The sequence below is a fragment of the Dendrobium catenatum genome, unplaced genomic scaffold (genome assembly GCF_001605985.2).
Source record: "Dendrobium catenatum unplaced genomic scaffold, ASM160598v2 fragScaff_scaffold_142, whole genome shotgun sequence".
Classification (NCBI taxonomy): Eukaryota; Viridiplantae; Streptophyta; class Magnoliopsida; order Asparagales; family Orchidaceae; genus Dendrobium; species Dendrobium catenatum.
Genome location: NW_021318604.1, coordinates 522,806 through 539,291, shown reverse-complemented (window position 1 = coordinate 539,291; position 16,486 = coordinate 522,806). Strand labels below are relative to the sequence as shown.

At 37.3% G+C, this 16,486-nt stretch overlaps 1 protein-coding gene across 1 annotated transcript in view; it reads left to right on the top strand.

Annotated features, from left to right (window-relative positions):
- The first annotated feature begins 6,019 nt into the window (after positions 1-6,019).
- The window catches only part of LOC110103989 (sucrose synthase 4), a 44,259-nt gene continuing 33,792 nt past the window's right edge, over positions 6,020-16,486 (top strand). The window contains exons 1-8 of the mRNA XM_020832908.2: positions 6,020-6,247; positions 6,327-6,450; positions 6,529-6,683; positions 6,772-6,964; positions 7,051-7,169; positions 7,602-7,818; positions 7,982-8,077; positions 8,279-8,452. Coding sequence (XP_020688567.1) covers positions 6,150-6,247; positions 6,327-6,450; positions 6,529-6,683; positions 6,772-6,964; positions 7,051-7,169; positions 7,602-7,818; positions 7,982-8,077; positions 8,279-8,452 — 1,176 coding nt within the window. The 5' untranslated portion in view covers positions 6,020-6,149. The remainder of the gene's footprint in view (positions 6,248-6,326; positions 6,451-6,528; positions 6,684-6,771; positions 6,965-7,050; positions 7,170-7,601; positions 7,819-7,981; positions 8,078-8,278; positions 8,453-16,486) is intronic.

Here is a 16,486-nt window from a genome sequence, read left to right as displayed (position 1 = left end):
ACCAACGACATTGACGCTTGAATCGTTCAAAATGGTGACGCTTTTCTTTGAACGATGATGGCCATATTCTTTCCAAAATAGTGCAACGCCTCTGCAGTCTTAGGCTTCGTTTGGTAGACGGTGGTTCCAAAACTGCCTTTTATGAACAGAAAAGAAAAAATAAAAAGCTTCATAATTTTAAAGGATAATAGAGGTTTGAAAAACACAATTTTGTAAAATATATGTATCCAAACATCAATATCGTTTTTTACTAAAACGACGATATTCACACCCGATAAAATCAAGCCTTAATCAATATCGACGGACAATGACAGCTGATGTTATGTTTGGACTAAGGTTCTAAGTTGTTGAATAAGGGTTTTCAATAGAAGCTGCGCTCGTTGCTCTAGTTTTGCTCTCTCCCACCACCCCCGCTGGGGCCTTCTCCCCATGGCCGACACCATGTTCCCCCCGCTTTCTTCTCACTCTGCTTCTATTCTCCCTTTAGCGACTGTTTCCCCACTTGATTGGAAGATCCTTCTCACCACCATTTCACAAGTCTTTAATGAATTTTCCCATTCCCTTTCATTTGTCCCCACTCAAAACCTCAATGCTCAGTTTACTAGAAAAGAGTTTGTCGCTGGAGCTTTCGAATGGTCTCTATTGCTTGTTGGTTATTCCATCGGCAAAAGACCTTTTTACAAGGCCCTGCTTTCGACCATCAAAAAGACGTGGAATCTCAAGTGTTCTTTCTCTTTGCTCACGATGGGTGATGGCTTCTTCCTTTTAAAGTTGTCTTCTATGGAAGATTACGACCTCACCTGGACCAGTGGACCTTTGTTCTTCTTCGACAAGCCTTTCATCCTCCAAAAGTGGCCATCTGACTTTGTCCCAAAGCGTGAAGAATTTCCATCGATTCCCCTATGGATCAAGATAATGAACTTCCCGCTTTCTCTCTGGACCCCGGAATGTATTTTTATACTTGTTAGCCGTGTTGGTATTCCCTTAGCTGTTGACGCCCTCATTACTGCCAAAACGTGATTGACTTTTGCTAGAGAGTGCATCTAAATTACTAGTTTTTCAACCCTCCTGAAAGAAATTTATTATTGTGTTGATGGCAAAACCTTTCCTCTCTATGTCCAATACGACTGGAAGCCTGAGCCCTGCTCCCAGTGCGGCTCTATCATACACCCGCTACACTATGCCCTAAAGACCCAATACTTCATCCTCCTCCTACTACCAGGCCCAGAGGTAGAAGTACATGCTGAAAGCCTCAAATGCCCAGACTCACCATACTGAAACTGACACCTCCGCATAAACTTAACCAACCCTCCACACTATCTCCCCTAATATAGAATCCACCTTCTGAACCCATCGTCCCAAACCTAAACTCTCCTTCTGGTGACCACATCGACTTCTCAGGGCCTACACCTCCTCTGCAAGAACCCACCTTTTCAATCAATATTAAGAACAAATTTCATGCTCTAACCGAGAATGACAAGTTTGATCAATCTCTCAACCCATTCTAGGATCCTAACTCCACTACAGACCTTACCAACCCATAGCCCACCGCACACTTCCCCCCGCAACCACCAACCTATAATTCCCCCTTCTTATGAGCAATCCACATCCAATTCTAGTACATTCAAACATACAAGCCAACAAACAGAACATATGCAAAAATGCCAAAAAATCATCCACTCCCAAATGCCAATGATCACACCCAAAATTGAAGCCTGGAACATTCGTGGGTTTAATAGCCCTGACAAAGTCTTATGCTGCAAATAGCTAGTTAAAAACCACAACATTGATCTCATCTTTATCCTAGAAGCCAAAATCACCCAAGCTAACCTCTCTAACCCTTGGTTCCAAGCCCAACACAATATCTTCCCTTTATAAGGTTCTTCTGATAATTTTTTGCATTCCAACCCAGGTCACATTTGGGATAAATGGAATGAGGCGAATGTGAAGTTCATTCCCGAACGTACCACTAGCCAACTTGTTTATGGCACCATTTTAGTTGGCTCTTCTCCCATTTCTGTTGTTACTGTTGTTTATGCTAGCAACTCCTTTATCGAAAGGAAAATTTTGTGGAATAACATACATGAGATAGTTGATTCTATCACCTTACCTTGGCCTATCATTGGAGACTTCAACTGTTGTAGAGACCCTAATGAAAAAGCTGGTGGTACCCCCCTAACCAACACAAAACTTGGAGATTTTAATAGTATGATTTGCAATACCAGTTGTCATGATCTCTCATTCGTGGGGCATTTTTACACCTGGTACAACCATCAACATAACAATCCCATACACATTAAATTATATCGTGTTCTGATTAATGACAATTGGCTAGCCACTTTTCCCAACTCCTACTATAGAGTTGGTGATCTGAGTTGCTCTGACCATAATCCCCTTATTATGTTGAACTCTGCTAAAGATATTAAAGGCCAAAGGTTCATGTATAAAAATTACTGCTCCAAGCTTCCAGACTTTTTGGATTGCCTTATTGATATCTTTTCACAACCCAACTCGAGTAGTCCCATGTGCTCTTTCACCTTTAATATAAAAACTCTTTAAAACACCATCAAGCACAAGCATTGGTCTAATTCCAACAACATCCAAAAGGAGATTGACTCTCTGTTTTCTCTCCAAAACCATGCTGTTTCCAAAATACAAGATGATCCTCTTGATCCCATCCTGAATGCCAATTTGAATGTCATAAACTCCAAGCTTTCCTACTATCACTCCACCCTTACTAGTTGGATCACCCAGAGAGCAAAGGTGAATTGGTTAAGCCAAGGTGAAGATGATTTAAAAATCTTGTAATCCAAAATTAATATTACCAAAAATTATACCTGTATCAAAGAGATCATCACTTAACAAGGAACTTTTAATTCCCATCATGCCATTTCCCAAATCTTTATTAACCACTACCAAAAGTTGTTCAATACCAATCCCCCTCCCAACACTACATACATTACCATGACATTCCTGTTAGGAATAAGATTCATGATCATCTTGTACCGGTTCTTACTGCTCCAATCTCTATTGAGGAAATTAAAAACATCATCTTCACTAGTAAGGTCCAGGGCCAGTGGTTTCACATTTGAGTTTTATAGAATCACTTGGAACACGATCATGCAATAATTATGTAATGTTGTTACCTACTTTTTCTTCACTAGACACATGCCCAAGCTTGTAAAAGCCATGACCATAGCCTTAATTTCTAAAATCCCTCATGTCAACGATGTCAAGAACTTTATACTGATTTCTCTTTGCAATGTTATTTATAAAATCATTGTCAAAATCATTGCAAATAGGATGAAAGTTATTCTACCTTTCATCATTCACCCAAGTTAATGGGGCTTTATTCAAAAAAGGATCATTACGGACAACATTCTTCTTACTGCTGAGCTTATTAGAAACTTTAATCACAAAGGCAAATACAAGTAATTTTATGGCAAATTTGATATCACAAAAGCATTTGATACATTATCTAAGGAGTTTATTGTTTGATCGAAAAAAAAATAGTTTTGAAAAAGTATTAATTTTCGTTGGGAAAGTTAAAAAATTGAATTTTAGTTTTGGAATCGAACACGATATTAAGAACGATATACCATCTCAAAAGGAGAGAATATCATTCACTAATTGGATCCTAGAGTTTGGATTGGTCTAGAGATTAAATTGATCTGGGGTCAGGACTGGTCCAGGTGACCTCATACAAAAATGAGGTCAACATTTATGTACAAGAGGCTTGTTGCTAAGGACTTCCCTGACTTGTTTATCTCATGGATTAAAGCTTATACTTCTGACATTCATTTCTCTTTATGTATTAATGGGGCCCTTGAGTGGTTCTTCAACTCCTCATTCAGTCTTTGCCAAGGTTGTCCTCTCTCCCCCTACCTCTTCAACATTGTTATGGATGGACTCTCCTCCTGTATTAATAATGCCACTAGAAACTCTACTTTCAATGCTTTCTCTATAGGCAAATGTGCTATTTCTCACATAATGTTTGCTTATGATCTTTTAATTTTTGGTAAAGCAACAATCTCTAATGCTCAAACTCCCAACATAATTTTTTAAAGGTTTGGCTGTGTATATGGGCTTCATGTCAATCCTCAAAAGAACACTATTTTGTTCTCTAAAGATTCTATCCAAGCGGCTAATATTTGTGATATTCTTCTGGTGAAACAATCTGTATCTCCTATTAAATGCCTTGGCTTACCAATATTTTACAAAAAGTTGAAACTTCAAGATTTTCAACCTTTACTTCAGAAAATCTCCACCTCCCTTTATGGGTGGAAAGCCAAAATTCTCTCTTTTACTGGAAGGATTCAATACCTCAAACTCACTATTAGCAATACTTTGGCCTACTTGAATTCATGGCTCAATATTACCCAAAGGTTGCTGTAAACTTATCAACAAAATGTGCTCTCGATTTCTTGATTTTGGCAACATTAATATGAGGAAATTGCACACTATTTCTTGGAAAGACACTTGTGTACCCAAATCTAATGGAGGCTTGGGTATCCTCTCTATTGACTCATTATACCATAACTTTGCATGCTCAATTATTTGGAGGTTTCTAAGCTCTAGCAATATGCTTTTTGACTGTTGGCATTCCAAATATCAATCTCTCTGGAAAGTTACGACTGTAAATTGTTCTTAGTATTGGAATCATTTATGCAATATGGCTGATAAGATAAAGCAGTGCATTTCTCTGGTAATTCACTCTGAAAGCAAACTTTCCCTTATATAGGACCCGTGGTGCAACAGTTCCTCCATTGCTGATATTTTGAATGATACCCAAGAATTAAGTTCCTTTTATAGCTGGGATGTTGCCAAAATTATTGTTGGGAATAGTTGGGTAATCCCTTATTGCTTCGAGGCAACAATTATTCTAAAATATAAGCAGTCCACATTCATAATCAGTTTGAAAACCACTTTTTGATGGACACTATTAACCCGAACTGCAGAAACTTCAATTCTTAATTCTACTGCACCCTGCCCCTGGTTCCGTGGAAAAAATGGGTATGGAACAAAATTTTGTCCCTTTGTTACTCAGCTTATGCCTGGATGGCGTTCAAACATGGCTTAAAAACTGCTGATGTGCTTCGCTCTCGTGGTATCAGCGTTGACACCAATGCTGTTTTTGCTATATCGAGCAAGAAACTTTAGCTAACATTTTCTTTGAATGCAGTTTCTCTTTTAGCATTCTCAAAAATTTCCTTCTCTGGTTGGGCAACTATCTTATGAGACCGAATTTACACTAGGCGTTGGAGAGTGTTTTTGACCAGGGTCATGCTGCTTCTCGTGTGAACTATCATCTTTTGGTTGCCTGTGCAAATATTTACTTTATTTGGCGAGCTAGAAATGATAGGATTTTCGGTGGTATTGTTGATTGCAAAGCAAAAGTGATGACAAAAATCAGGAACGCCTTTTCTCGCAAGACCTCATCGTGGAAGAATTTTTGATGCCTTTGCTGTTCTCTGTCGAACATGCTCCTATCTATATGTTTTCTGCTTGTGATGGCTTGGTTGTTTTTTTATAGGACAATGATGAATGCTTTTCATTACAACTGCCTCTTGGACGGTCTCTTCTGCAACCAGGGTTCTGCTCTTGTGCTGTCCCTTTTGTGCTGGAAATTGGTGTTTATTCAAGAGCAACCTGTCCTATTTTACAAATTTGCTTTATTTTTTGTTGCTGCTGCGTGAGGGCTTTTGTTTCCTCATTTTTGAGTATTTGGTTTCTCCTTTTGTGACCGAGAATCAAGACTATAATTTTATCTTTCTTTTATCATTTATAATTTTTTTTTGAATATACGACTTTTGTCTCAAAATAATAATAAAAAAAAATCGACGCCCACTTTCGTATATTAATTTAACATAATATAATATATATACTATATAAGTATGATTAAATTAGTGCGTCGTACAAAATTGAAGGAAAGGGCTTCAAGCCTTGAACCCACGCTTTGCCAACTTTAGCATGAGGATGAGGCCACCCAATAATACTTTTTATTATCCGTAAAGCATGACTAGACTCCATAGTATTTTAGCAGTCTCGCACCTTTCCGTCTCCCGCGAACTATCACTCTTCCAGGAGTCCTCTCTTCCAGCTCCTTCTCTTCTCTTCTCCAGAAAGTTATACTGACGCGACGAATCGCCATGGCGACGCAGAAGCTAGGGCGCGTGCCGAGCATGCGAGAGAGGGTCGAGGATACCCTCCTGGCCCACCGCAACGATCTCGTCTCCCTCTTCTCCAAGTCTCTCCTTCATTCTCATCGCTCCAATCATCGGGTTTGAAACCCTAAGCACTAACTCTATTTTTCCCCGTTCCCTTAGGTATGTCAACCAGGGAAAGAGTATCCTACAGCCACATGACCTCCTTGATGGCCTCTCAGCCGTCATCGCTGACGACAAGAAGCTTGCAGAGGACTCCTTCTTCGAGATCCTTAAGTCAGCCCAGGTCCTCTTCTAGATTCTCTCTTTTTAGTTCAATTTATTCTAGATCGTCTTATCCAACATCTGCTTTTGATTGTTTTAGGAGGCAATTGTATTGCCTCCATTCGTGGCCCTTGCTATCCGCCCGCGACCAGGCGTGTGGGAGTTCGTCCGAGTGAACGTCCACGAACTCATCGTGGAGCAGCTTGAAGTTTCCGAGTACCTACAGTTCAAGGAAAAACTTGTTGATGAACATTGGTAATGATATATCCGGAACATCCTTTCTTCAAGTTTTTTTAGTCATTCTTTCCCACTGAATTGTTACGTTTCATAAATAATTTGACAGCTCTAATGATAAATATCTTTTGGAGCTGGACTTTGAGCCCTTCAATGCGGATTTCCCTCGCCCGAACAGATCTTCTTCAATCGGAAATGGTGTTCAATTCCTTAATCGGCATCTTTCTTCAGTCATGTTTCGAAACAGGGAAAGCTTAGAACCTTTGCTCAACTTTCTGAGAGCCCACAAATATAAGGGCCATGTAAGCTTAAGTTGCATTGGATAGGAATGATCTGCTAATTTTCTTGTAGCTGTTACTTATCTTGGGATTGCTACGTACATGGCCAGATGATGATGCTGAACGATAGGATACAAAGTTTATCAAGGCTACAGTCCACCCTATCCAAGGCTGAAGAGTATCTGTCTAAGATCGACCCCAAGACACCTTTCTCTGAATTTGCTCACATGTAAGATAGTTTATACTTCTATATCGACTATCTTTTGATAATAGTGACCCATGCTGAATTATATGGGAGATTTTCGAAGATGTCTTTATTCCTAAGGAAAGTTCCCTCATTTTTTTATATGGCTGTTTTTGGTCATGCTCGCAGACAACATAGATTATGATTTCTTGCTCTTAGTTGCTAGGGGCTTCATTTAATACGATTTTTTCAGGATATACATTAACTACTATTGTTCATTACCAATATAATGAAACCTTGGTTTAATAGTGGATCATTGAAAATTAGCTCGATGAACTTGTGCATGATTCTCCTGTCTAGTATTATATTTCTAAATACATCTTACTATATCAGAACAAAGTAGGATCCACATTTTAAAATAATACGAATATTTAAGTTTTCTTAACACATTATGAAGCTTTCTTATTTAATTTCCAGGTTTCAGGAGATGGGTCTGGAAAAAGGCTGGGGTGACACAGTTGAGCGTGCACTCGAGATGATCCACCTTCTTTTGGATATACTTCAGGCACCTGATCCAGCATCCCTTGAGAAGTTTCTGGGGAGGATTCCAATGGTTTTCAATGTTGTAATTCTTTCACCACATGGCTATTTTGGCCAGGCTAGTGTTTTGGGTCTACCTGATACTGGAGGGCAGGTACTCTTTAATTAAAGTTAAATAATACTGATTTTTTTACTTTTACTTGGGTTCTCCATTCAACTCTCGGATAAACATGATATTTACATGTCATCTTGTCGCTCTTAAAATGTTTTTAACAATAACACTTATAAGTTGACATCTTTTTGCCTTTTTTATGTAGGTTGTATATATATTGGATCAAGTTCGTGCTTTGGAGGGCGAAATGCTTCAGCGGATTAAAAACCAGGGACTAGATGTTGATCCACGAATTCTTATTGTAAGTAGTTTGATCATAGCCCCAAACCACCTGCCTACCCTATCTTCAATTCACGCCTCCACACACACCCGAGCCCTAACACTACTGAACCTCATCTTAATTTATTTGCAAGAGACCTAAGTTTAATACACTTCTAATTAATGCTACTTCTCTATTTCTATCAAGAGAAATCACATATTTTAATTTCCTTGAAAATGAAAGATTACAAGGTTGATACCTGAAGCAAAAGGAACGACATGCAACCAACGACTTGAGAGAGTTACTGGAACAAAGCACACTCACATTTTGCGGATTCCTTTTAGAAATGAAAATGGAATTCTCAGAAAATGGATCTCAAGATTTGATGTGTGGCCTTACTTGGAGAAATTTGCGGAGGTTAATATACTTGAATGTTAAACTTTTTATGTTTCTTCCCATGCTTACTTTTGCGGTTTTAATTAGTAAACTCCATTTTTGGTTGCTTATGCTCTAATATTTGATGACATATCAGCATGATTGACTTGAGTTTTGGTTAGAAACAGTGAAAATGGCTATTTCATAGACGGTAAATTTGAAATCTTACTTCTCATCAATGTTATTGTTTGGTATTATATGGTCTCTTCATTTTTGTAAACGAAGTTACTTTTGATGGTTTGTTACTTCTAAACTACACTAGAGGGGTGATCTTGATCTACCAGTGGGATTAACAGTGCCCTTATGATTGAAATCGATCCCTTGGGAACTTTTTCGGTTGTATATATGGAGCTTAATAATGCATAGAAGAGTTTATATTGTAGTTTGGAGGGGATTATGACCGACAAACCCAATACAAAACTAATAAAGAATAACAAGAGTGTCTATTATTTGCTTGGGTTTAAGTAGTGAATCAGGATTTTATATATCTATTAAGAAACTCATAAAAATCATCCAAATAAAGAAGAGAAGGATAGAATCTGATTTAACCCTAACAAACACAAGGTAGAAAGAGGTCAGTACCCAATGCTCAACAACTTTTGACGGCCTTCACCTCTATCAGTGTTCCTTTCTTTTTTTAAATTATATTCCTCCTTGATCTTACTCTTTATTGTTTTAATTGTGCTTTCTTCTTGCCACCTTGAGCCTTCTACTTTTGAGAGGAAGGGGGGGAGGGGGAGGGAGGGAGAGAGAGAGAGAGAGATAGAGGTTTATGGAGGTTAGTTGAATTATGATTAAAACGAATTATAGTGGACCTTTATTTCTGAATATATAGAGTTATAAAAAATAATAGAGAAATCCATTTTAAAACTAATGATCCCTTTTCATGTATGTAATCTAGATTATTTGATAATTACTTAATCCTAGATAATCCTCAAATATATAGAAATTGCTTGAAATCACCCTTAAATTTTTCATAAGCTCATGACTTGGCCGACCACACATGGATAACGGAGATATCAATCTTCTTATTTTGAGCTGCTTTTTCTCTCTCCCCTCCATAGTAGTTGGAGGTCATTTTCACTCATTTCAAATTTGGTCATTCTTGTTTTGGCTGCCCCTTTATTATAGAATTGACGGCATATATTATAATTAAGCCATTGTGGCTTTAATTATTTTCATCCCTTCGTGTCTTCATGTGTTCTAAAATGTTCTAGAAGCTTATTTTCTCCTTGTGTTTATTGATGGTATACAAGACTAGAAGTTTTGATACAACACGAGGAAGAAATTAAGCCTAACAATGAAAGCTAAAATCATAAATAATATTTGTTTGATAGTAACTTGAATGAAGTTCACAAAATTGAAGAACAATCACATGAAACTTAAGCATAAAGATACAATGGAAGTTTGAATTTAACTTCCATTCCAGCATAGCTCATCCCTTTCCTAAATTTGGCGTGCTATTAAGGTCCATCTTGAAAAAAAAAATCCAATAATAAAAAGTGGCCAAATTAAATATGGCTAGCCTGTCCTTCAAATTAATTAAGAAATCTCCAAATAACACGTATCACTCTCATTCCTTAAATGCATGACTGAATGTAATTTAATTTTTTGGAAGCTATTAAATCAACCCAAATTAAGAGCAATCAAGATCACATTAATTCTTTCAATTGGAGTGGTTTAAGAGGCATTTCATGTAAGGAGGGGACTATAATAGCTGGCCTTTCATGTTTTAGGAAGGTGTTGTTATGGAGGAAATATTGATGTAATTCCAATTATATTTTCTTTGTTTTTCCCATCTCTTATTTTATTATTTATACCCATTAGCTTCAATGAAAATAATTTTGATCTATTGTAAAAAAATTGTGTCTATAATGAGTTGTTAACTTTTGGATTGATTTGTGAATCAATCATAATTAAGGTTTGTGAACTCTAACATATTTCTCACCTTATGTAAATTTGTTGTCCTATATCCCCCCTATATTCTCAAAGCCTTAAATATCTTCAACCCTCTCAAAAATCACAAAACCTCCATTCAACAATTCCCTAACTCATATTGTTCACTTGCTATAATCTATCAACATTACGTAATTCATACATTTTTATTCATATATTTAATTGACCTAGAATCAATTCCATAAATTAACTAGCATCCCAGACCTTTGATCTTGAGATCCTCACCTTTTTCCATTAAGGAAAACGCAACTATCCATTACAAGAAAGTCCCAATCGCAAATATGTCTAGAAACCATAAAATAGTCAACATTATCCTTTAGCCTTACGTCAATCCTAAACCTTCCCCGATTACTCCAAGAACCCTAAAAACTTCTTAGCTAAATTTAATTATTTGCACGCCTTCATGTTTTCATGTATTCTAGAATGTTTTAGAATCTTGTCTTCTCCTTGTGTTTATGAATGCTCTAAAATTGCCAAAAAAAAAAATGCTCTAAAATCCTTTTGCTTGTGCAATGAACCTGCTTGCTATATATTTTCTCCTTGCTTTTACAAATAAAATTTTTTGCTCTCTTTTATTATACCTAACATCTTTATCCCATAAATTGAGATCCCTAGGATTACATGATATACATTTAGAGGAGTTACATCATAGGTAACATCGTGTATGTATTTCACAGTGATTCCAAATTTCACAGTGCATTGCCTAACAACAATAAATTTAGAATCATTTTTAATCCGCTGCATTGTATGATACTTTTTTATTTGACCAATGCTTGTAAAGTGTCAATGTTATATCAAGTAAATACATAGAATCACACTAAAAAAAATTTGATGTCAGTAAGGACATGTCATGCATCTTCATACAATGTGATTAGCCTGATTGTAATAACGCCGTCATACTTCAATTTTAACCAAAGCTCAATTGCTTTCCAATGGCTAAATTTATTAGTTATGAGCCATAAGTCACACTTGATAGGATATAAAGCCTCTATTAGTCAATTTTAACTTAAACCAAGTATACGATATTAGGATGACAAAACACATGATTGCTAATTAGGATATTTCAATTAGATTTGGTGGACTACCTTCATTGAGTAGATCGGGGTCAGTGATAACCTAGTGATTGGAATGTAGTTCAGAAATGTTTGTAAAAATAACTTCTTCCTCTCGGCTTGGTTTGTATACATGATAAAGCTTTTCCATTTGCAGTTGCATCACTAATTATTTTCTATGTTTATTTCCTTTAAATGATTCATTTCTTCATGCTTAGATGGTTGGCTTGCAATATTAAGTAGCAATCTATGATATTTGTGCCCTAGGTCCACAAGTATTAATTTTGAACTTTTTGAACGAATTTAATTGCAAACTCAGATGCATTGAATATGCAAGGACTTGAATCCAATATCTTTGTTGAAAGCCTTAGCTCCCAACTAACAAACGAAGATAGGTTGCCAAACCACATGTTGACTCTAAATAAGAACCTCGCCACTTTTCTTTATCATACCCTTTCAAATTGTATTTTAGAGGCCAAATTTATGTGAGTTATGAGTTCCATCATATAAATTTTAATTCCTCTCATCTCTAAAATTTATCACATAATTAATTCACCTTACTTATACAAAGTGCTAAAATTAAGTTGATTGATCATGCCCAATTTTTATTGGTCAAATGCATTAGCAGAAGAAGAAATGCTAGGGATATTAGTTATTATTTGCGTAGGAATAAATGAAATGTTAAGGTGAAAATGCTGTCCAAGTCATCATGATAGAAAGCTTATAGATAGTTGATTACTCCCAAGCAAGTAGTATGTAGGCGACTAAGTATTTGAATACATTTGAGGATTTAATTTTTAGGACTGGATGTACTGATATTGATTGACAACTTGCCAATAGATTTGTCATTTGACTTTAGGATGGAGATTGGGAATGAGGTGGAACTACATGACTCTCAAACGTTTAAGGATGTATTTCAGTATATCCCCTCATTGGAAAAAAAAAGTCTTATCACTAGAATACGAACCTAAAGCACCACATTTTTTTGCCTTGAGGTCTAGTGCTAGATGTAATCCACCTGCAGGTAGTGCTCAAGGCACTAAGATCATTTACTGATCCCACCTCATAAGAATATTATGGAGATTATACGTTTTAAATGCTATAAGAAAAGGCACATGCAATACCAATTCAAAGCTTAAATATGTTTTCTAGAGGGAGATGATTAGTAGGATGATTGCATTAAGGAGATCATTGATGACATACTTTTATTAAATGATGATTTAGGAGAGTGTAGTGAGCTCCATGTAGTGTTACGAGGTGTTTAGCTATTAGAAAGAATGATGTTGAAGATTAGAGGAGAAGAAATATTTTAGCATATACTTTACATGAAAAGATAAAATGTGTAGACTAGTGGCTAGCGGTGGCATGCAATGAATGATATCTACCCGTGCATGGAGAAGATCAAACTTAAAACTTGAACCATATCTAGAGCTTGCCTATGAGTTGGGTGAATAACTGATAGGAATTGAACCAATATAATGGTAGATTTTTCACTAAAATAGCACCCAAAGATGAGAAAACACTAGTACAACACCTTTAAATCAAAGAAAACAACAAATATAATGCTCCTGTACAAGAAAACCACAAGTCCCTTAAAAACAAAGAACAACTGCACCAGAAAGAAACATAACTTTAATCTACTCTTTGAGAGGTAGATTAGCTCTCCCATACAAGAAACTCCTTGGAACCTGCTCTGGAGAGCAATAGCCGTCCCCTCCTCCAAACTGCTCTCCAAATATGCATCCCTCAATCCCCTCCTATGACCCCCTTTTATAACATTACTACCTCCTAAGTTTCCCCCTCCTTTGTTAGGTAATTAATGTTGATTTGGGCCCCACACTTTGTTTTCCCATACTGCCACCCACATGGTGGTTCGCCATGCTGCCCATCTTTCCTTGCTTGGGCCCCTTTCTTTGGTTTCCCATGCTGCCGCCCATATGAGTTTCCCCATGCTTCCCCTCTTTACTTGCTTAGCCACCCCAAGCGCCTCGGTGGGCCCCGCTAGCTTAACATTACTCTCTTCCCAAAAAGACACCTTGTACTCATGGTGGAAGGAAGGAAATTGCTTCCTAATCGTCTGATAGTGCTCCCATGTGGCTTCGTATTCTGGCAAGTTCTTCCACCTAATTAATACCTCCTTCGCCCTGGTCTCTCCCTTGTGCACCACTACTACTTCTATTGGCTCCAAAATCAATTCCATATCATCGGTCAATGTAAGCATTGATGTTGAGGATTGTGCATGTTCTCCAATCACTCGTCGCACCTATGATACATGAAATATTGGATGAATAATTGCGTTGGGTGGCAAGTCCAAATAGTAAGCTACTACGCCGATGCGTTCCACTATTTCATAGGGCCCAAAATAGCGGGGAGAAAGTTTTTCATTCCTTCTTCTTGCTACAGTCTTTTGTCTATATTGTCGGAGCTTCAAATACACACTGTCCCCGACATCAAACTATACATCTTTCATGTTTGCATCTGCTTGCTTTTCATGATTTGTTTGGCTCTCAATAGGTGTCATTTTAATTCTACTAATATGTGGTCCCTTTCCTCCAAATAATGCTCTTTGAGGATTGTTTAAAATTGCGCTATATGAGGATCGCCTTGAGGCCCGCCTCAGTGCAATTCTAGTGAAAAACGCCTCAAGGCTTACACCTCTAACTTTTTTATGAGGCTTGCGCCACAACTTGGTTGAGGCCCGCCTTGAGTCACGCCTCGCCTCACTAGCGTGATGCTTACGTATCATCCTATTTGTATATTTTTTATGTTAAAACTAACATAAATCACGCCTTCATGCACATTCGAGTGCAACAACTTTCTCTATATTGCCTCTACCTCTATCCCGCGACCTTCGTCGTAGCCAACACCGTTATAGTCATCACCGACAATCACTTGAAAGTTGCACACAACCATCCTAAAAATTTTGGAGCATTAATTTCATATTTATGTTGATGAAAATATTTCTAAAAGATTAATATGATTGAAATAAATTAAAAAGAAGCATATTGGTAGGCATTCAACTCTATTGAATGAGGCAGGGGATATACCAATTCTTATGCAACAACTCAGATAAAGACCGCCTCAGTGATGACAGTGCATATAATTCCTAAGTTATTGCGAACTATTTCAGCTTTTATTAAGAATTAAATATAAATGAGTAGAGAATTGATAAAAAAGAAAATTTGGTGTTGATCTTGATGATATATGATCATTTTATGCAATTTCTATATTTAATATTATTTTTATTTTATAATATTTGGATTTTAAATCTATTTCATATAATTTATTACTTGTCATTTTAGATCATGTGCAATTTTTTGTTTAATGTGTATGTTAATTTGTTAATTCATAATTCAATAGAAAGTTAATATGTCATCATTTAACATATTATTTAGATATTATATAAAAAGTCACTTTTGACATGTATTATCACTTTACACAATTTTTTAATTTTGAGGCTTACGCCTCACCTCATGAACAAAAAACGCCTCAATATCCAATTGCGCAATTTTAAACATTGATGTGCTGTTGTGCCCATAATTCACCAAATGGAGATAATCTCTATCATACAAGATTTTGAATGGTGTCGTCTGAGCTTCTATATGATAAGAAGTATTATACCAAAATTCCGCCCAAGCTAGCCATTTTGATCATACTTTTGGGGTGCAGATACAAAACACAGTAGATTAGTTTCCACAATGCGGTTCACCATCTATGTTTGATCATCCATCTAGGGGTGATACGTGGTGCTGCATTTTAATACCATTCCCTTAATTTTGTGCAAAGGAGCATTTTTTAAAGTTGGTGAATAGTTGGTTTTCCCTCAAAGTTGCCAAAACCACCTTCAGATGATCCAAGTGCCTTTCCTGGGTCTTGTTGTAAATCTGAATATTGTAAAAAATACCAATACGAACCTCCAGAGGTACGATTGGAACATTTGGTTCATGAGAGATTGGAAGGTGGCTGGAGCATTAGTGAGGTCGAAAGGCATCACCTAGAACTTGTAGAGCCCCTCATTTGTTCGGAAAGCAGTCTTGTGCACATCTTCTGCTCTCATCCTTATCTGATGGTAGTTTGACTTCAAATGAATCTTGGAAAGATCACCGCTCCACACAACTTGTCCAACAGGCAACAACTCATCTATCATAGGAATAAGAAACTTACCTAGAATGGTTTCTTTATTCAGGGCTCGATAATCCACAAAGAATCTCTAGCTCATATCTTTCTTCTTCACGACAATATCGGGCTCGAGAACGGAATCACGCTCGGCCAGATGATCTTCGCCTCCAACATCTTCCGAATCAACTTCTCTATCTCATAATTCTGAATGTTGGAGTATCTATAAGGTCTAACATTGTTGGGTGTAGCTCCCTCCCTCATGGTAATAGCATGCTCTTGCTTCCTCGAGGGTGGTAAACTGTGAGGGGCCTGAAATATATCTCCAAACTAGTGTAGTAGCAGTTGGACTAGCAATGGTACCTCCGCTACCTCATCATCCTGAATCCCTTCCATACTCTGAAGCTCTACTATCTCCCTCCCCTGCCTTGTATAGCTTTCACCATGGTCTTGGATAAACTAGAATCCCCCTAATGAGCATCTTCATCCGTTCCACATGGATTTCCATTGTCAGGGCACTCCAATTTATTCGTGCTTCCCCCAAAGTCTGCATTCATTTCATACCCAATATCATGTCAGTGCTTCCTAACTTCAACGGAAGAAAATCCTCCCTTATATGCACCCCCTGTAGTGTAGGAGTAGCCACCTACAGGTACCCGTATTCCTCTCCATCTTCCTTGTCCCTATCATCACCCCATAACATCCCATGTCTATTAGCTTTTCGGCATGCATGGTGTGAATTCAATCATATTAGTTAAACACTAAGAAGATGGTTGTTTTGTGATCTACTTATTTATGATCTTTCAAATCATTCGACGTAAAGCTTGCAGCAAATCAGGTAGTAGTTTTTACCACTTCATGCATCTCTTTCCATTCAGACAACAATATTGTA